At 38.4% G+C, this 21378-nt stretch overlaps 1 protein-coding gene across 2 annotated transcripts; it reads left to right on the top strand.

The window, feature by feature from the left end:
• Positions 1-15491: 15491 nt before the first annotated feature.
• LOC122082770 lies at positions 15492-20930 on the top strand. Of its 2 annotated transcripts, none has more exons than XM_042650539.1 (6): positions 15492-15956; positions 16199-16480; positions 16578-16751; positions 16844-16950; positions 18629-18969; positions 20057-20930. In XM_042650539.1, exons 1-6 carry the CDS (start codon positions 15804-15806, stop codon positions 20659-20661), a joined length of 1662 nt encoding a protein of 553 aa, XP_042506473.1. In that variant the 5' UTR covers positions 15492-15803; the 3' UTR covers positions 20662-20930. The 2 variants fall into 2 exon arrangements, with proteins under 2 accessions (XP_042506473.1, XP_042506472.1); XM_042650538.1 differs by having other exon boundaries at positions 15493-15956; positions 16196-16480.
• The last annotated feature ends 448 nt before the right edge of the window (positions 20931-21378 follow it).

The raw sequence follows: 21378 nt of genomic DNA, 5'->3' as shown, positions 1-21378 counted from the left end.
CTGTTCATAATGAAGATGGTGTAGTGTTTTACCAAAATGTTGTATGTGATTGGAGACCATCCTCCTATGCTCTCTAAAAAGTTTTTGGTCATGTTTCTGGCCAGTGCAAAGATGTGACTTCTAAGGCTCAACGTAATAAGTGGTTTTGAAAAAATTCTGGTGGTGAGATGGTTCTTTATGACTCAACTGAAAGGGAGGGTTATGTTGGTGTACGATGTCTTGTATTCCATCACAGTTAAACCCAAAGAGTACTGGTGCAGTGCCTCAACAGGCAGAACGGTGGTCCAGCTAACCGGTTAACGGGCCGTGGGGGTTGCAAGGGGGCAGGCCCCCTGCATAGTAGGGGGTGTAGGGGGGCGCAGCCCCTTGCACGAATTTTTTATTTGAGGGCAATTGTGTACTTTCTAGATTAGGGTTTTTCGCTATATATTTGTAACGAGTATTTCTTTATCTGTAATACAAGCAATAGTGAGAAGTGTGAGGGACGAACATTATAACCCTATTCTCCATTGATAGTGAAGCAGGATCTCATCTCATCGGGGACGTAGGTAGTCTTGCCGAACCTCGTAAATCTGTATGCATTGTTTGTTCTTGTTTTTTCATTATCTTTTGCATCGTTTTAAGGTTGCGTTTCCACAGGTTATTCAGGTGGTCCATCTAATTCAAATTTTGAAAAAACGAAGCCAATTCTGGAAATTATAGATTCGGTTACACAATACAATGCCTTTGCTTTGTTGGAAGGTTTGACTCATGAGGAGATGTATGGTACTGAGCAACTGTCATTGGTTGGTGTCGATCATATTAATGGTGATAAGGAGGACAAAGTGTACACGGATGAGGGGAGCTCTGCTGGTGGTGTGGTTACTACACTAGCAGTGGGTGGTGATCCTAAGGAGATGGCCACACGTATGGTGTTGACTCCAGGTTTGACTTGTTGTGATGGATTCAAATTTGAATTCAAAATCAGATTTTAATAGGATGTCAAAAGGAGGTGGGATGGGAAAAGAAGTTATGGAATCTTTTGTCAACGTGAAGAGGGGAAGAAGTCGTTTTGGGGCTGGTTCGGCGGAGGTTGTATCACATTTGAATTCGTTCTCCGTATGGGGAGAATTTAAGGTGGAGCCAACTTCTTTGTAGCCATTGGCGTTAGATGAGAAGGGTGAGGTGGCGGATTTGATTGAGGAAGGTGAGCTTTGTGAAGGTGAGAGTGATGAGGTGGATGATGTGGATTGTTTGGAGGGTGGAGATGCCCAATTTAATGGGGGGAATTTAATTTTGAGGAGAGACGGGTGGAGGATGGTAAGTCTAAATCCAATTTGAATTCTAAGAAGGATAAGGTTAAAAGAAGCATGCAATTGGAAGAGGAGAGTTCGGTTGGAGAAAAAATAGGAGATTTGAAGGGGGTTGACTCTAATTTGGTCTTGGGAGTGGAGCGCCCAAACTTACTCCTATTTTGTTGGAAAGTAATGTCCCTACTACTGATTTGGCCGATTCTTATAGGCTGGAAGGTGTTAAGGAGACAATATACTCGTCCCCTTTGGTTGAGAATGAGGTATCTATGTGTGGTGAGGTGGACAGGAGTTTGGCTATTCAAACTATGGATAAAGGAGAATATTCTGGAGTATCTTTGGAGCATATTCGCTCAAGTCAGAAGGATCTGCAATCGTGTGACAATAGTACTGTAGCATGAGACCTGCCTTATATTGGTCCGATAGCTGCTAAGCCTCCTATTCTTTCTAAAACCGTAGGAGTCAGTACTCAGAAAAAAGGTATCACCGATTCTTCAGATACCCTTGTCTTCTAAAATTAATCCATCTGGTGAAAGGCGGGGGGGGGGTGCAGCTAAAAAATTGACATTCCTGCCTCAGCATGTGGAGCTCAATTCACATATGAAGAAAGTCCTCCCGGAGGTAGGAGCTATGAAGGGGATTGGCAGGGGTCAGGGTAACTTCTCTAAAAAAATTACTAAATGAATTGTCTCTATTGGAATGTAAGAGGGCTTAAGAATATGATTGCATAAAAAAATATGAGATTGGGGATTCTTATTCAAACTAAAGTGAACGAAGAAAATATTGCTAAAGTAATTTCTTCTTTGAAGAGAGAATGAAAATATGTCCATAATTGTAGAGTAAGGTAGTCTACTAGAATTTGGGTGGGATGGGATGATACCTTATTTGAAGTCGATTGTTTGGTTAGTACATCCCAGCTGATCCATCTGAAGATTAAAATTAAAGGATCTTCTATGGAGTTTTTTTGCACTGCAGTTTATGCATCAAATAGTATTGAGGAAAGGAGAGAGTTGTGGAGGGAAATTAGTATTCTTGCTCAAGGATTGTCAACTCCTTGGGTACTTTTAGGAGATTTTAATGTGGTCAGAAGTCAACATGAAAAGAAAGGGGGTGAGAAGATACGGCAGGGACTTGTAGATGAATTTAATAATTATGTTTTTTATGCTGAACTCTTCGATTTGAAATAGAAAGGAAACATATATACTTAGAATAATGGGAAAGGGTGTAGAAACGCAACCCTAAAACGATGCAGAAGATAATGGAAAAACAAAACAAATAATGCACACGGATTTTACAAGGTTCAGCAAGATTGCCTACATCCCCGGTAAGATGAGATCCTGCTTCACTATCAATGGAGAATAGGGTTACAGCGCTCGTTCTCACACCTCTCAGTATTGCTTGCATTATAGAAAAAGAAACACTCGCTACAAATATATAGCAAAAAAAAAAACCCTAATCTGAAAAATACACAATTGCCTTCAAATAAAAAATTCGAGCCGGGGGCTGCGCCCTCCTACACCCCCTTGCAACCTCCACGGCCAGCTAACCGGCTAGTCGGACCACCGTCCTATCTATCTAGGTGCTACATCAGTACTCTCTGAATTAAACTGCAATGGAATACAAGACATCATACACCAATAATCTCCACCTTGGCTTAAATTCTGTCGAGCCTCCTATAAAGATAACTTGTAGACGTCTTCATCATTGTACCTCATTAGAGGTACAAACCCACACCTGTTTGATGCGTCCCTCATCTTCAACAATGAGTAATATTAATCAAGTCCAAACAGGACTCGAACTTCTCTATAGTAACTGGCTTCGTAAACATATCTGCAGGATTGAGATCTGTATGAATTTTTCTCAAGTGAATACTGTCTTCTAACACAAGCTCCCTGATCTTGTGAAATCTCACATCAATATGCTTTGTCCTTGCATGAAATACCTGATTCTTTGCAAGCTGTATGGCACTCTAACTGTCACAATGTAACACTATACCTCCTTGCTCCAACCCCAACTCACGAACCAGTCCAGCCAACCAGACTCCTTCCTTGGCAGCCTCAACTGCTGCTATGTACTCTGCCTCTGTAGTGGATAATACAATTGTAGACTGGAGCATCGCCCTTCATGATATAGGTCCACCAGTCAATGTAAACACATACCCTGTAGTAGACCTCCTCTTGTCTAAATCACTAGCATAGTCAGAATCAACATAACCTGTCAATTCTATAGAATTTCCCTTGCCACTGAACATAACACATATATCTTTAGTCTTGCTCAAATATCTGAAGATCCACTTAATTGCATTCCAATACTCATTCCCTGGATTACTCATATATCTGCTAACAACATTGACTGCATGAGACAAATTCGGTCTGCTACAAACCATAGCATACATGAGACTTCCAACTGCGCTAGCATAAGGGACTTAAGGCATTTGCTCCACCTCCTCATGTGTTGTATGGCCTTCCCTTTCAGATAACTTGAAGTGGCCAGCTAACGGAGTGCTAACCGACTTAGCCTTTTCCATATTGAAACGTTCTAGCACCTTTTCAATATACCTCTTCTGAATTACCCAAAGTTTACCTGCATTTCTATCTCTAGGGATTTCCATGCCAAGGATCTTCTTAGCAACACCAAGATCCTTCATCTCAAATTCAGCACTCAACAAAGACTTCAAAGAGATTCTTGTGTAGCCAATCTTCATCATGTGGGAATCAAAACGTTTGTACGCCTAGGAGATTGCTTAAGGCCATAAAACGACCTCTTAAGCAGACAAACATGATCTTTCTTTCCCTGCACCTTAAAACCTTTAGACTGCTCCATATAAATCTATTCCTCCAAGTCACCATGAAGAAATGTAGTTTTCACATCAAGTTGTTCAAGCTTTAAATCATACATGGCCACCAAAGCAAGTAGTACCCTGATCGAAGTGTGTTTCACCACTAGAGAGAATATTTCATTATAGTCTATCCCCTCCTTTTGTGCATAGCCCTTGGCTACAAGTCTTACCTTATACCTTTCACGCTCCTTCTCAAATGCTGTCTCTTTCTTACGAAAGACCCATTTATACCCAATGATTTTTCTTCTCTTGGGTTTTTTCACAATCTCCCAAGTCTTGTTCTCATGTAGAGATTCTATTTCCTCCATCATAGCTGCCATCCATTTATCATGCTGTGTATCACTCAAAGCATCATGGTAGGAAGATGAATCATCTGTACCTACAGTGAGGGCAGAGACAACTATGTCCTCAAACCCATATCTCATAGGTGCTCTGTGAATACGCTTCCCTTTACCCTTTGCCACAGTATAAGGAACTTCTACTGCTTCCTATTGTCCTGGTAAGTCACTTGATGATTCATTCTCTCTTGTTGTTTCTAACTCACCTAACTCCACCTGCACAATAGAACCTTCTTTATTTTCATCAACTGTTTGTGAATTGTAATTTGACTTCACTATATGAGACTCATCAAGCATAACATCTCTACTAACCACAACTTTCTGTGAACTTGGATCCCACAACTTGAATCCCTTTACACCTTTCTTAAAACCAAGAAAGATACACTGCTTAGACTTTGAATCTAACTTGGAACACTGCTCACTCTCAACATGTGCATAGGCTGGATAACTAAATATTTTTAGAATAGAATAATCTACTAGTTTTCTTGTCCATACCTATTCAGGAATTTTACAATCAATCGCATTTGATAGAGACCTATTGATGAGGAAACATGCAATGTTCACTGCTTCTGCCCAAAATCTCTTGCTCAACCCTGCATTCAGCCTCATACTCCGAGCTCTTTCTAGAAGTGTTCTGTTCATCCTTTCAGCTACACCATTTTGCTGTGGTGTCTTTAGAACCGTGAAGTGACGTGTAATCCTTTCAGCTTTGCACAATTCTAGAAACGACTTGTATGTGTACTCTCCTTCATTATCTGTTCTCAAGTATTTAATTTTCTTTCCTGTCTTCCTTTCTACCTCAACCTTCCACTCCTTAAATTTAGTGAACACCTCACTTTTATGCTTCATGAAGTAGATCTAGACTTTCCTTGAGTAATCATCAACAAAGGTCATGAAGTATTCTACCCCACCTTTAGATTTTGTTGTTGAAGGACCCCTACATCGTTGTGTATATAATCAAACACTATTTTACTCTTATGTTTTGCAGTTTTAAAACTAACCTTGCACTGTTTCTCAAACACACAATACTTATAGAAGTTTAGTTTACAAGTTTTTAGTCTCTTCAACATTTTCCTTTTATGAAGTTTCATAAATCCTCTTTATCCCAAATACCCTATTCGCATATGCCACAGATATGTATCATCTGTATCAAATACTGCATCTGTAATCACAGATGCTCTACCTATAGCTGTGCTCCCTATGAGTCTGTATAGGTTTCATGTTAGTTGTTCCTTCATGACAACCATTACACCCTTAATAACTTTGAGAACTCCACCTTCTGCTATGTACTTGCAGCCATTTGAGTCAAGTACCCCCAAAGATATTAAGTTTTTCCTTAATTTTGGTACATGTCTCACATCTGCTAAGGTTCTTACTATCCCATCAAATATCTTGATTTTGATAGTGCCTATCCCAATGGTCTTGCATACAGCATCATTCCCCATTAGGACAGACCCACCATTATATGGTTGATATGTATCAAACCAATCCTTATGTGGACACATGTGATATGAATATCCAGAATTTAAAATCCAAGAACCAGAAGGTTGATTCTTACCTGATGATATAGAGAGTAAATCTCCATCATCTCTATCCAAACTGTCAGCCACGCTAGCTTCCTCAGATACCTTATCTACACCTTTCTTCTTTAAGTCTGCCTTTCTCTTCAAGCACTCTCTCTTTAGATGATCTTCCTTCTTGTAATAGTAACAAAAGACATTTGTCTTTGCCCTTTTTGATTTCGATCGACTCTTCCCAGATCCCTTCTGATTTGATCTCAAGGGTCTCATTCCCATACAAGAGAGTCATTACTAGGTGATCATATGATTCTGGGAGCGACAACAGCAACAGTAACGCCTTGTCTTCATCCTCGATCTTAACCTCCAGGTTTGTAAGTTTACTTAATATCTGATTGAATATGTTAAGATGTTCTAATATATCCGTACCTTCCTCCATCTATAGAGAATACAATTGCTTCTTCACGAACAACTTGTTCGTTAAGGACTTTGTTATGTAGATGCTTTCAAGTTTCGCCCATAACTGCGGTGCAGATTCGATACCCAAAACATATTGTAGGGCATCATCAGAAAGATTTAATCGAATAGCACTTACCGCCTTTTCCTCCATCTTTTCCCAATCTTTGTCAGTAATTTTTACAGGTTTCTTCGACTTTTTCAACAACATTTTTGCCAAACTCTGCTGTATCAAAAGATCATTCATCCTTTGATGCCAGAGGGTGAAATTATTCTTCCTATTAAACCTCTCGATATCATACTTGACATTCGATCCCTTCCCTGCCATCATGATAGTAAACCCTAAAAAACGAAAACCTGGAGCTCTGATACCAATTTATAGAAACGCAACCGTAAAACGATGCAGAAGATAATGGAAAAACAAAACAAACAATGCACACGGATTTTACAAGGTTCGGCAAGGTTGCCTACGTCCCCGGTGAGATGAGATCCTGCTTCACTATCAATGGGGTTACAGTGCTCGTCCTCACACCTCTCAGTATTGTTTGCATTACAGAGAAAGAAACCCTCGCTACAAATATGTAGCCAAAAAAAACCCTAATCCGGAAAGTACACAATTGCCCTCAAATAAAAAATTCGAGTAGGGGGCTACACACCCCCTGCTATGCAGGGGGGCCTCCTGCCCCCCTTGCAACCCCCACGGTCCGCTAACCGACTAATCGGACCGTCGTCCTGCCTGTCTAGGTGTTGCACTAGTACTCCCTTAATTAAACTGCGATAGAATACAAGACATCATACACCAATAAGGGAACTTTAGTAGAGTAAGCTGTAAGTTGGATAGGGTGTTATGTAATATTGATTGGATTGATAAATTTAAATGTTCAAAAGCAGCTTTCTTGAATCCTGGAATTTCATATCACAACCTTGTTCTCTTGAATATTCTTGAGGAAAGGGATTTTGGACCTAAATCATTCAGATTTTTTGAGACTTGGGTTGAGCATGAGGGGTTCATGGATGTTGTTAAAAGGGATTGGAAGGTTCCTGTGAATATTCATTTGAACCCTTTACTTAGGTTTGCAGCTAAGTTGAGAAATGTTAAGAAGGAATTAAAAATGTGGAATAAGGAGAGTTTTGGGGATGTTTTCAAGGCAGTTAAAGAGGCTAAAGCTATTCTTTCTGATATCCAAGTTAAGTTGTCTTCCAATCATGGTGATGATAACCTGGTCTGTCAAGAAAAGGAAGTTAAAATGAAATTATGGGAGGCTTTGAAGGTAGAAGAGAGCTTTCTCAAAGAAAAATCCAGAGTGAAGTGATTGCAACTTGGAGATGGAAATAATAATTATTTTCATAAGGCTATGAGGGGAAGACAGCATAGGAACAACATTTTAGAAATTGAGGGAATAAATGGGGCTGTTGTGGATGATCCTAGTCTAATAAAAATGGAGGCAACTGAATATTACACGAATCTATTTGGGGCTAATCAAGAAGATGTGGGATTCTGTCCTAGTGATATACCTTTACATGGTACCCTTTCAACAAACTAGCAAGAGATGTTAGAAAAAAAAAATGTTTCTAATGATGAGATCATGAAGATAGTATTTGCTATGAAGAGTTCAAAGGCCCCTGGACCTAATGGGTTAGGTGCTAGCTTTTACAAGCACTCTTAGGAGATAGTTGGGGAGGATCTCACCCTTGCTGTCAAGTGGTTTTTTAGAAAAGCTGTTATGCCTTCTTCTATTAATGCTACTTTTATCAGTCTTATTCCTAAGACATATCAAGTGGCTTCTTTTGCTGGATTTAGTCCTATTGCATTATGCAATATCATGTACAAGATTATTATAAAAATAATCACTAACAGGCTACAAGGAGTAATTGGGGAACTGATTAGTGAAAATCAATCAGCATTCATTAAAGGGAGATCTATTGTTGATAATATCCTCATTTGTACTGATATTGTAAGAGGTATTGAATAGAAAAACATCCTACTGTAGTGTTGAAGATTGATTTGCATAAAGCATATGATTCATTGAGTAGAAAATTCCTTTAAGAGATTATGAGAAGAATGGGGTTCCCTTCTATGTTTATGAGTTGGATTAAAACTTGTGCCACTACCCCTACACTTTCAGTACTTGTTAATGGAAGTCCAGTAGGTTACTTCATGGGGGGAAGGGGAATTAGACAGGGGGATCCTCTTTCACCTTATCTATCCACCATAGCAATGGAGGGGTTCACTGGAGTTATGACAAAGTTAGTAGTGGATGGGAATATCACTCTATTTCCTAGATGCAAAGCAGTGTAGCTGTCCCATCTTATCTTTGCAGATGATCTTATGATCTTTGTAAAGGATGTTAGTGACTCTGTCACAACTAGTTTGAGGGCTCTAGATGAGTTTGTATCCTTCTCTGGGCTGTATCTCAATAGGGCTAAGTCGTCTATTATTTTAGGGGTTCTTACTCAAGCTAGTAGTATGCAACTATTGGAATTAACAAGTTTTAAGGAAACCAAGTTACTAATAAGGTACCTTGGGGTCCCTCTTATTGTAGGAAAACTTACCATAGGAGACTGCAACCCTATTCTGGATCTGATCAGGAAAAAGCTTGAAGGATGAAAAGCAAGATTTCTTTCCTATGCTGGAAGGCTTCAGTTGATCTCCTCAGTACTACAAGGGTGCTATATATATTGGTCAGGTATTTTTACCCTTCCAAATAATCTTATAGCAAAGGTCGAATCTATCTTTTAAAATTTTCTATGGTCTAATCCCTCTTTGGAGAAAAAGATACATTATATTTTCTAGGATGCTATATGTAAACCTAAGGAAGGAGGATTAGGTTTGAAAAGAGTGAAGGACATGAATGTGGCTGGAATTATGAACCAAATATGGTGGATTGCATCTCATAAGAAGAGCATATGGGTGGAGTGGATCTACAAGAGGTATTCAAATAAGGAATCTATTTGGACTGTGAAGGCTACTAGTAAGCTTCTTGGGTTTGGAGGAAGATTTTGAAGTATAGAGATAAAGTGAAAGATATTATTGTGCATATTGTAGGCAATGGAAGATCCACTAGGCTATGGCTGGATAATTTACACCCAAAAAGTATTCTTATGAAGAGATTTGGTTGTTTCACCATTAAGTATGATTTTGGTTTGCCTCATCTTACTACAGTTGAAGAAATCTTAAGGAATGGAAAATGGCAGCCTACTCCAGCTACAACTTTTGAACTCATGGAAGCTTGAGGATGTCTTCAAAATATCCCTAGATTTCATTATGATGAGGAGGACTTAGTGGTGTGGAAAGGAGATCATTCAGGAGTCTTTACCACCAAATCAGCATGGGAGATGGTGAGGATGAAAGAGAGGAAAGTTAGTTGAAAGAGATCTGTTTGGTTCAAAGGAAACATCCCAAGGCACTCACTCATAACATGGAGATATTTAATAGATACCCTACCAACAAAAGACCAGCTCATCAAAAGGAGGATGAATATTAACCCTCAATGCATTTTCTATTGGGCAAATATGGAGAGTAAAAATCATTTATTTTTTGAATGTCAGTTTACATATGATTTATGGGGGAAGGTATCTCTATTATGCATTCAAAATGGGAAGAAATCAGATAGTGTCATGGAAATTGCATTGTGGGTGAAAAATGAATTTCAAGAAAATGATCCTTTAAAAGTAGTGGGGAGGTTAGCTTTCTATGCCACAGTTCAAAACATATGGCAAAAAATAAATTTTAGGATCTTTAAATAAAAAAATAGAACCACTTCACATATTATTGATGCCATAATTTCAGAAGTGAAGTTGAAATGTTCAATTATGAGCTTTTATGGCTGAATGCAATTCTAGGAACTAGTTCTTAGTAACAACTTGGAGAATCAAAGTCAATTGGAAAGCAGTGATTCCTAAAGCTTGTTGCTAGTTCCAGCCACCAGAGAATATGGTAGTATTGCATTGTGATGGTTTCCTTACACATAATAGAGCATCATATGGAGGGCTGATCAGAGATACGGTGGGGGTACCCATTGTAGCTTTTGCAAGGATGGGAGAAAATGGAAGCATCTTGTATCTGGAATTATAGGCTATCCTCAAAGGAATTACTATTTGTGTTGAAGAGAACATCATGGAGGTGTCCATTCGGTCAGATTCAAAACTTGCTATTGATATTTTAAGTGGTGTGATAGAAGGACCTTGGCAAACCAGAGTTATTAAAAGTGAGATTCTGAATAGGTCAAAATCACTAGCAAGGAAAGAGTTCAAACATGTTTGGAGGGAGATAAATAAACCAGCTAATTTTATGGCATCATATGCAATAGGTCAGAGAGAGACTATTATTCAGCCTCGAGATTTCCCACATGAACTGAATAATTTGGTAAGAGATGATTCTGAATTTAAAGTCTCCTATGGTGTGGAAAATCTTTGATTTTGATTCCCCTTTGTAATGCAGGGCCTGTCCTGCTTGGTTTCAAGGGGCCTCTTTTCGTTTCGTCTACTTAGCCCAAAGAAGGAGATTGAGGTTGCCTTTCTCTATATACTTTTCTTTTCTTAATACAATACACATCACTTATCAAAAAAAAAAGATATATAATCTACCCTGGAGGCTTGTCGTACGGGGGCTTGTCCTAGGGGTGATGATCACTACCATGGAGCACCCTTTTTTCATTGCCAATAAAAAAAAAAGCACCCTCTCTTTTTCCTTGTGACTCTTTCTCCATGTCCTTCACATATTTGTATTTTGGACTTTGAAGAAAAGCTAACTAATGATTTGTGCACTTTGAACTTAGGTGTGCCATTATGAGCCCATTTTGAGTTAGTGGTGAGAATTAGTGGTGTCAATTATGCAAGATGGCCAGTTTTGGTATGGCCTAATCAGGTTTTCTCACTTTAGGACCTCGCTCTATGATTGGTCTATTTAAGTAATCAATCATCATATGCTAGGCATATTGTCAATTATAAACTGTTGGTCAAGTACCAGTCTTTGATTAGACTATCAATAATTTGACTAAATGAGCTGAAAATGTGCTAATGAGACATTTATCTCTATTTATGTGTTGGACTTGGTAAACAAGTTTTAAGCAGGTTTTAAAATGTATCAGGTTCTAGACAAGCTTTGAACATGTTGGGCTAAATCAAGCTATTAATCTGTTAGTCCCGATCGGACGTCCCTTGGATAGCACTCTTGCACCAGTAATAATTAATAAGTAATAACCAAATGTTAATCAGATTAGGCTAGAGCTTGACATGTTTGGCTGATTTTGGGTTTTCTGTCAAACTTGATCGGCCTGTTGGTGCCGGCCTAGAATTGACGTCTCTCATGAGAGCCCATGCTTGGGTGAATGAGTTCTGATTTTTCAAAATTTTGTTTAATGTCCAAACCAAATTACATCCCAACTTTTCCTACTATCCTTGGGTGAGGGCAAATATTTGTGCTTATTTTTTGTGAATTTTTCTAACATCCGCAATCCCCTCATCCTAAATAAATCTGAATTGGTAGCAAGGGTTGTCAATTGGCTCGGTTCTAGTTATTTGGTTTGGTTTGGTTTCGGTTCCAAGTGATGATAAGGTGGACCAAAACCAAATAGAGAATTGACTTGGTTCCGGATTTAAATACTCAAGCTGATTCAATTTGGTTTGGTTTGGTTTTGATTTCAATTCGGTTTTGTACCTCGGTTTTAATTCGATTATGAAAAGGGTTCCACTTTTGGACCATGGCTCAAGTTATGGGGCTTATGGCCCTTGCTAACTCCAAAATTGTCTTAGCATGTAAATATGTGATGATAAATTGCAAAAAACACTTAACACCTAAAAAATCTCTCTTAACGATAGTAGGGTTTTTCAATTTTTTGATTTTAAGAGCAATTCGGTTCGGTTTCAGTTCGAACTAATGGTTCTTATACCCTAAACCAAAACCGATGTCCATACTCACATATTCAAACCAAATTTGAACCGAATCAATTTTGTTCGATTCGGTCCGGTTAATTCTGCTAGATTTTGGATTTGATATTCGGTTTCGGTTTGAAATTGACACCCTTAGTTGTAACCTTGTTTGACTAGAAATATCCTATACGAATCCAGATTGGATATATTTTCTAACATATGAAAAAAAATAAAAATCAGAACATATTCCAATTGAGTTAAGAAGAATTGCCACCTTTATGTGTACATATTGATAACTATCTTCTGTGAAATGAAATTATATCCTATCAAGATTCTTGATGATATTACACCTCCTACACATTATTTCAATTATGGGAGCGGTGTGAAAAATGAATGGGAAAAAAAAATTTCTTGGTAGAATAATGGGAAATTGTATCCTATATCAAGATATACTGAATTCTTTTGTGCGCAACAGGATATGTAGCATGCATCCAATGGCCAGAAACGCTCAGGCACGGAGCCCAAGGTGATCACACACAGCCTAAGACGTTTCTGGGCGTCACAAAGGATCCAAGTCCCTATCACAACTCTCTCTCTCTCTCTCTCTTTATTTTTTATTATGAAGTTAAAATTTACAAGTTAAAATGGTAAAACTAACTCAAATGAATAACTAAATTAAAATGTGAATATTTAACCAATTATCAGAATCATATCACTTAAGATCAAACAAGTATATATTTTTCTTTTTTTCTTTTTTTTCCCCGATAGTATTACTTGATACTGATATATGGTAAAAATTATATCCAGATCTAGAAAATATATGTAGATTTATCTACTCCTTATTCCAGTTGTTTATGCCCAAAAGCATACCCTTCCTTCCACCAAAGATGCATTTTTTTGGGAAGAAGATGCACTCTTAAGCATTTAAATAGGAACCTTATTCAATTACATAAGGTCAGCTACATGGATCTGTGTAAAGGAATAGAAAAAATAAAAAGAAAGTAAAAGGAGAAAAAAATAAAAAGAATCTAATCCTCTTTATTGATCCCATGATTTTATTAAATTAAAAGGTGATCCCTCCTTTTCATGCACTGACAGCCTTTGTCTCTAATGTTGGTGATTGCACTTAAAGTAATATTCGGCAAATCACATATCTCCATTCTTACCCATTTTAGCCTTTTCTATTTAAGAAAAAAAAATTTGTTTTATATTTATATTAGTTTATGTTTTTGTTGATCATTCCATTTCTAGCATGCAACATGCATCAAAAACAATTATCAGAAGCATGGAACATGGATAGGAACAAGTTGGAGTGATTTTGAAACAATTCTCACAATTCATGGTTCTTGAATTGACTTCCTAACTAAATGATTCATGAACTAAGGTGCAAGTTGATTGAATTAATATAGACCTGCAGGCGATTATCGTTTGAGAAATTTATAGTGTCACCCATTGAAGGATGAAATTCCATGTGATTTGTTGACTTAATTTTACGACAAGAGTTCCTAAATCATGTAACCCTATTTGGTTACACTCATTCTCTATTTTGGAGTAGGGTGGGTTAGACTGAATTTACCATATGACTAAAGTATTGAATTTTTTTTTTTAGAAACCCAAAGGAAAGGGATTTTTTTTTTCTTGCTATTCTATTCTGGAAAGCACCGCCGACCAATGGCTAGATAGGGATTGGGTTTGACCTCTTTTCGATACTAATTTTTCAAGCCAAAGCTACCACTACAAGACTAGTCTAATATTCGTAAAATAAGGAAAAAGAAAAGTCTCTCACTAAAATCACCACTATCATTGGAGACCAGTAAAAATGTTTTACTACTTCAGTCAAAATTGGTTGAAAAATAGTTGCTTAATTTGTTACAGCCACTGGGTATCGAAATATGAAAGTTTTATCCTCTCCTAGGTTAATAGGGAAAAAGAATGGCCCCTTTTCTTATGTTGTTAATTTTTTGACTCAAACCTATCAATATAGCCTTGGTATGTTAAACCTTTCAATTTAATGTATTTCTTCTTTTCAATAAAAAAAAAATAAAAAATCCTTGATCATACAGCCCCTACATTAGCATGGGAATAATGAGGGTGAATACATGGGCAATTGGGCATAAATGTAAGGTGGGTTATTGAGTTTCACAAGGGTATTGGGGGTATAATTTCGCCGCCCTCTGTGTTTGCGCACAAGGGCCACGTGACAAGGCACAATTTTGTCTCTCTTTTCATTTCTATCTAAAGGGAAAAGGATTTTTGTCGAGGAGTATGACGCTTTTGCCTAGACACATGAGGGGGCAAAAATGATTGACCTACCCACTAAAAGAAAAAAAGACATGTGAATGTTTTTTCCTACATTCCCATTGGCTCATTAGCATGCGTAGAAACTGCGCTTCTCCTTATCAAAGTTGGAGCAAAATTTGACTACCACTCATGCTACATCTTCTAACTTGGAGCAAAAAAAAAAGATATTTTGAAAAAAATATCAAAATCTAAGAGAGTATTTTGTGAATGCAGAACCAAAATGAGTTATTTTATTTCTTTGGATCCGAGCCCGGATCAATCCCATCAAAATCATCTCAAACAGAATATTCTAATTCAACGGCTATGGGAAGAAAATCCATACTCTCCAACTGAGTCTGTGACCCTTGGGTCTATTCTATGAATTCCCCAAATCCTAAAAGCACTTCCCGAGAATCCTGACTAGACTTTATCCACACCAACAAATTGGGCATCCCCACTTCCAAAAACTAAAAACTTTGAAAAGTCTATGTGTCCACCAGGTGACAGCAAAGACTTGACAACAAAACCTTCCAATTTTAAAACACGTGTCCCAAATTAACCAATCACAACAACTCCCTCTAAAAAGAAAGCCCTCAGACAAGCCCGAGGACCACCCTCAAACCTCGACGCAGGTTCATGAACTGGGCCCCACATATATATCCAAACCCCGTGTCTATACGCACGAGCCGACAGCCTTTCATAACGTAAACGCCGACTCATTTAATAAATACTTGCGTCCTTTGACTCATTTCCCATTTCTCGGTTCTCCCCACTCTAAGTCACTCAAAATGACGAAATTAACCATACCAAACCATACCTAACCAGTCTTGAACTTCAAAGTGGAGGATATTATGGTCTTTTTAATATTTATATGTCTTCTCTATTAATGATCATGTGAGAGATCTGTACAGTCAAGTGTGCCGGCAAAGTCCACCGGGGATTCCGTTGAAGCTTTTTCTGATCTTCCGTGGGAGAGAGAGAGAGAGAGAGAGAGAGACTTGGGACTTTATCTGGGGTTTTCAGAATCTTTGATCTTCAACAAAACGGGAAGGATCCGCCCTAGAGGGATCGAAATCGGTTTTTTTGAGATCCGTAGAATTAGGGTTTCTTTGTTCATGTAGTCGACGAGTTTTGTGTATCGAAGGTTTCATTTCCATCTTGTGTTGCTTCTCTGCTTCGAGATTAGTTATCTTTGGTGTTGGTTTGAAGTTTGATGGTTCAGTTGATGAATACGGGTAATCTCCGACCGGAATCCGAGATACCGTGTCGGAATAAGTTTCCGGTGAAATTGGAGATTGAAGATCCCTTGGATGAAGAGCACGGACCTCTCAACAAGCGATCCAAGCTCTCACCTTCTCATCAGCAGGTCTGGATTTCACTCTGATTATATCTTTGTTTCTACTGCTAGTTTAATTTTATATCATGACTTCTCATTTTTTTTTTCTTTCCGGTGGAGATCCAGTTCCTGTTCTATCTATTTCAGTAGAACAAACTTAGGGCTTTTCAACTGTTTTGGCTTTTGGGTCTCCCTGATTTGGACTTCAGTTTGTAATCGATTTTTTGAGTAAGTTGGTTTTATTTAATTCATGATGTTTGGTTATGCAGCAGTGGAATTCTGGAAGTGGGGCGTTTGCACCGTTAACGATACCCCCTTCGCAGTACAATCCACTTGATGAGCCAAGCCCATTGGGTCTGAGATTGAGGAAGAGCCCTTCGCTTTTGGATTTAATTCAAATTAGGCTATCTCATAGTAACAATGCGTCAAGTGTAACAAATGCAAATCTTGACGTGGGGAATAAGGACAGTAAAGGTGCTGCTGTTCCGGGAGCCACTGACAAGCTCAAGGCTTCCAATTTTCCTGCTTCGCTTCTAAGAATTGGAACTTGGGAGGTATCAACAATTTTATTTCTGTTGGGTGCTAAAAATGCTTTAACTTTTCTGGGTTTTGCGCTCTGTGCGCAATGAACTGAAATTTTTTGGGTGACAGAATGTTTCGAGATACGAAGGTGATCTAGTTGCAAAGTGTTATTTTGCGAAGCATAAGCTAGTCTGGGAGGTTCTTCAAGGTGGCCTCAAAAGTAAGATAGAAATTCAATGGTCAGATATTATGGCTATCAAAGCTAACTGCCCGGAAAACGGACCTGGGACATTAGATATAGTGGTAATTTTTTTGCCTTCATATGTCAAACGTTATTGCATTATGGAGTTTGTTTTTCTTTCTGTCTGACATAAGCTTGTGCTTGTACGGTATAGCTGAGCAGACAACCTCTTTTCTTCAAGGAGACCAATCCGCAGCCTAGGAAGCACACTTTATGGCAGGCAACTTCAGATTTTACTGGTGGACAGGCAAGCCTACACAGGTAATGAAAGGGGAATGCATTACCATCACTCTGTCTGATTCCATTATGTAAGGGGGTAACAGAAGTGAAGCTTGGTTTCATGTTGTAGTATGGATTAATTTGCACTATCACCGCTACATGAGTGTGACATTATGAATCATTAAAGAAGATGGGTGTGTGAACTTTGAAGTCAATTTTAACTGTTCTCTATGATAAGTGTATGGTAGTAGGTATGGAGGTTTTGTTGTAACTACTAACTAAATACATTGCTGCATTCATATTGAGAAGTTTATCTGGCTATATGGTCATCCTTTCAGTTGTTAACATTTGATATTTTACGCTGCTCTTAATTTTGAGAAATGAAATGGGCTGAATTGGTCTATTGGTGAAATTTAAACTGCATACTCACCTATTGTAGGGAAGATGGAAAGATGTTTTAAATAATAAACACGAATACACAATGAGAACCTCTTTTAGGTTCAGTGGGAAATGGATTGGCTGCGGCTGCAAACATATACACAGAAGGAAAAGGAAAATAGAAATATCTTCGAGTTGATTTTATATCAAAAATTATCTCTGAGCTGATTTTTTCATGCAATACCAATATTGGTGGGTTGTTGAAAGTAAGTTTTCGTGGTTCCATGCCAAACTCATATTTTGGCCATTGTGGAAGTGAGAGAGAACTGTTCACATGGATGCTTGCATAGAGATGGGGGATGAGAGATAGCATGAAGGATCGGAGACTGAAAATTTGGATTCAAGACTATGAAAGGAGGGAGGCCTGAAGGGACTCTGTCCATTGGTGTTGGTAATAAGGTGTGAGGACTGGCCGATAATTGACGGGACTGATTACCATGTTTGGCTGTCTATCACTAGCTTTCATTTCATTTCCATTAGTTGCATTGGTTGGTTTTAATGTCGATTTTTTTTAGCTAAATCCCATTGCTCCTTTTCAATGATTTCTTTGCTCTGGTAACCGACATTTCATCTCATTGTATTCTGTTTTTTTCATCACTAGCCTTGTATTTAAAATTAGACATGTTTCATCTTCACGAAATGATCTTTTACCACCGGAATACAGTCTGTTTTTTCATATTCCTAGAACTCTGTTTCTGTGGGCAGCCAATTATATTTATCAAGAACAACCCGGTCTGGGCTCTGTCTTAATTCAATTGACCAAAGGGCTGGCATTTTCAGACCTGTGGTTGGTTTTCTGTAGGAAAACAATGTTCTGAACCATGGTCAGGCTGGTTTTTCATCTTTGCATTACATTTTCCTCAGAAGCTAATTCAGATGCCGTTGTTTTTACTCGTGTGTCGTTGTTCTTACTCGTGTGTTGTACTGATATTTCATTTTTAATTATTGGCACTTAACGTTACATTTTTTTTTTTTTTAAGAGTTGCGTATTAAATTTGTTAGGGAAGCTTGTACATGAGAACAGATGTGTATAGATTACAAGATCCATTTTTACATTGCCATCCTAGGTTTCACCATGTATTGATGTGGGGTGTACTGTGCGAACTGCATCCCTAGATGGGATAGTCTCTGCAGTGCATGGAGGTGGGAGTCGCAGCATGAAACTGTTATGTTAGTTGTCATACATGTACATAGTTACATGTACTCTCTTGCATCAGATAACATGAGGTGGATCCCATGTGTTGAACTTTTAACGTTGACTGGCTTCTTATATTTTTTGCAGACGACATTTTCTTCAGTGCCCACAAGGATTACTGAACAAGCATTTTGAAAAGCTTATCCAGTGTGATCCTCGTCTGAATTTGCTGAGCCAACAACCAGAAATAACGTTAGATTGTCCATTCTTTGAAACCAGAGGTTCTGTTTTCAAGGACCCAGATGAATCCAAATGCCAAGGATTTGATCCACTGAATAATGAATTTGTAGCCCCCTTCCCTGGGTTCCGGGATCAAGCATCACCATCTGCTAGCCAGTCATCTACGTCAAAAAGTGAACTTCTGGATCCTGTTGGTAGAGTACCAGCACCAGATCATGCGTCTCTTGAAACTCCTTCACCTAGCTCAGGTATTTGTTGTGGATCTGCCATTTATTCTTGCAAATCTGGATGGTAGTCATTCTTTAGAAAGCTCTCAAGAGTTGAAAAATTATTGTTTTTCTAGCTTCTGGGGGAGAACTAATTATTTTCAAAGCTTGATTGATTTTCTTGAAATAAGAAATCTTGGAGGCACATATAATCTGGGACTTTCTTAAAGGATTTTCTGGCCCATCTGCAAGAACTTTGATTTATTGCCTGTGGTCAAACACGTTTTCATCTTGCAAAAAAAAATGGAATCATCAATGAGTCCAGATGTTATAGTTTGATAGAGTTAAAAAATGGCCAGTTTGTTGGATTTTAGTTAAGTTAATAAAGGTTTTTTTTTTTTTTGGTCAACCATTTTCTTTATCGCTTTTTTGGTTTTGGATATATAACACTACATGACATGATATGGTTTCTTGGTAACACTATTCTTTTGAGAACTAATTAGCAATTGTTTTCGGTTACAATTTTCTTCTGCAGACTAAATAATGTGTGTCGTTTTCGCCAACTGATTTTTGTGAATTAGCTTAGTTTGTTGATACAACTCGTCAGATGGTCGGGAGAAAATTTTGATCTCAATTCCAACTGGTATCTTATCTCAAATTTGTCTGCTAAACGCATTTGATCAACTTGATCAAATCCACGACACTTGAGGAGGAAAGTGCCCTAGGTTGGCTTATCCCGAATCTCACATCCAGCTGGATATGCTTCATTAGCATTTCTCTGGACATGTTTAAATCTCTCATTTGTGACCATTACAAGTTATATAGTCAAAATCACATTGAAATTGTGGCATTTATCAAAGTTTTGTGGATTGGTTTTGCTGTCTAACCGCTCATGACACTAATGCATCAAGGTTTTTGGATCAGTCATAATGACTATAATGTGGTCCAACAGGACTTTATTTTGCACCATTTTTAATTATGTTGATGAACTACACTGTTTTGGTGGTTTTCATTGGCGTTTGCCCTTGGCGACATGTTATTGTAATTAATTGTATTTATGTCTTTTTGGTTGACGGAAATCAATTCCTGTAACAACCTTACTGAGCCTGATTTATATTTCTTCTGTCAGTAATGGATACCCGGGCTATTGAAGAAACTGGAAGCAGTGAAGCTGAGTCGTTAAAAGTCCTTAACCAGTGGGAGCAATGTAAAGTGCCAGGCCTCCGTCCTTCTATGTCCATGAGCGATCTTGTGAGCCACATTGGAAATTGTTTATCAGAACAGATGAACTCTGGGAATCATTTTTCCTCTGGTGAAGGATCACAAGGCAAGGACATGCTGGAGGAGATTGCCCAGTACTTGCTCAGCGACTCTCAACAGACATCAGCCTCTGATGAGAAGTCCCTCATGTCAAAAGTCAATTCTCTTTGTTGTCTGCTACAGAAGGATCCTGCCACAGTTCAAAGCTTGCTTCTTAACAGCGAAAGTGGCCTTGATGTGCCCAATGAGGACAAGGATCGTTTCCCCAACTCCACACCCGACGCGAAATTTGAGATTAAGGCCATGGCTGATCTTCCAGTGATTGAAGGGGAATCTCATGATGTGTCGTCTGGCTATAATCAAACACCATCTATGTCAAGGAAAGACTCCATTGGGGATTTGCTGCTTAATCTCCCGCGCATTGCATCTCTGCCTCAATTCTTGTTCAACATCTCTGAAGATGGTGAGAATTAAGGTAGATAATACCCGCATACCGTCCTCCCCCTCCCCAAAAAAATTTCCCAGACCTGTGCAAAATGTAATGAAAGATCTGTTTTTTTCTTCCTGCTTTGTTGATGGAGCATTTTCAGGTCCATTGAAGTTTTGGGATTCGGAGATTTATTTTGATGATGGATCCTTTCCTGATAACTCCCATATAAGTGACTGGGCTTTAGGTTCTGTAGTTCAATGTTAGCTGGATATGCTGTATTTACTTGTATAATAAACTAGTATTCTCTTTGCAACTTCTCTGAATGTTTTGGATGTTATGTTAAATTGTTCTAAAATTTGGTTTTAAAAGCTCCAAAAACTGGTAATGGTGGTGTTACTCATTTTCATACCCTAATGAAGGATGAACTCACAGTAGGTTACTGAATTTTGTGGACTCTCCAATCACCATAGGTTTCCTCATGTTTAATGTATGTTTCTTCTGCTGCTTTGTCCAAATTCTGCCGAGTAGCTGTTAAGAGGAAGCTCTTGGTTTAATTAAACCTTGAACAGTTAATGGCTAGCACTGCAAAACTTGAGAGCAAATATATGCCTAAAACTCGTCGATTAATAATTCTAGTTCCACTGCAACAGTACCGTTTCCAAACTTGTTTTGAAGAGTTTGAAACAGAAAGCAGGAACCAGACAGAAAAGTCTTTTTTTTTTTTTGTGGGGGGGAGAAATTAGTTGCAAGGCAAATGTAAA

Source organism: Macadamia integrifolia, chromosome 6 (genome assembly GCF_013358625.1).
Source record: "Macadamia integrifolia cultivar HAES 741 chromosome 6, SCU_Mint_v3, whole genome shotgun sequence".
NCBI lineage: Eukaryota > Viridiplantae > Streptophyta > Magnoliopsida > Proteales > Proteaceae > Macadamia > Macadamia integrifolia.
The sequence above is the reverse complement of the archived record's forward strand: the minus strand, read 5'-3'. Positions and strand labels throughout refer to the sequence as shown.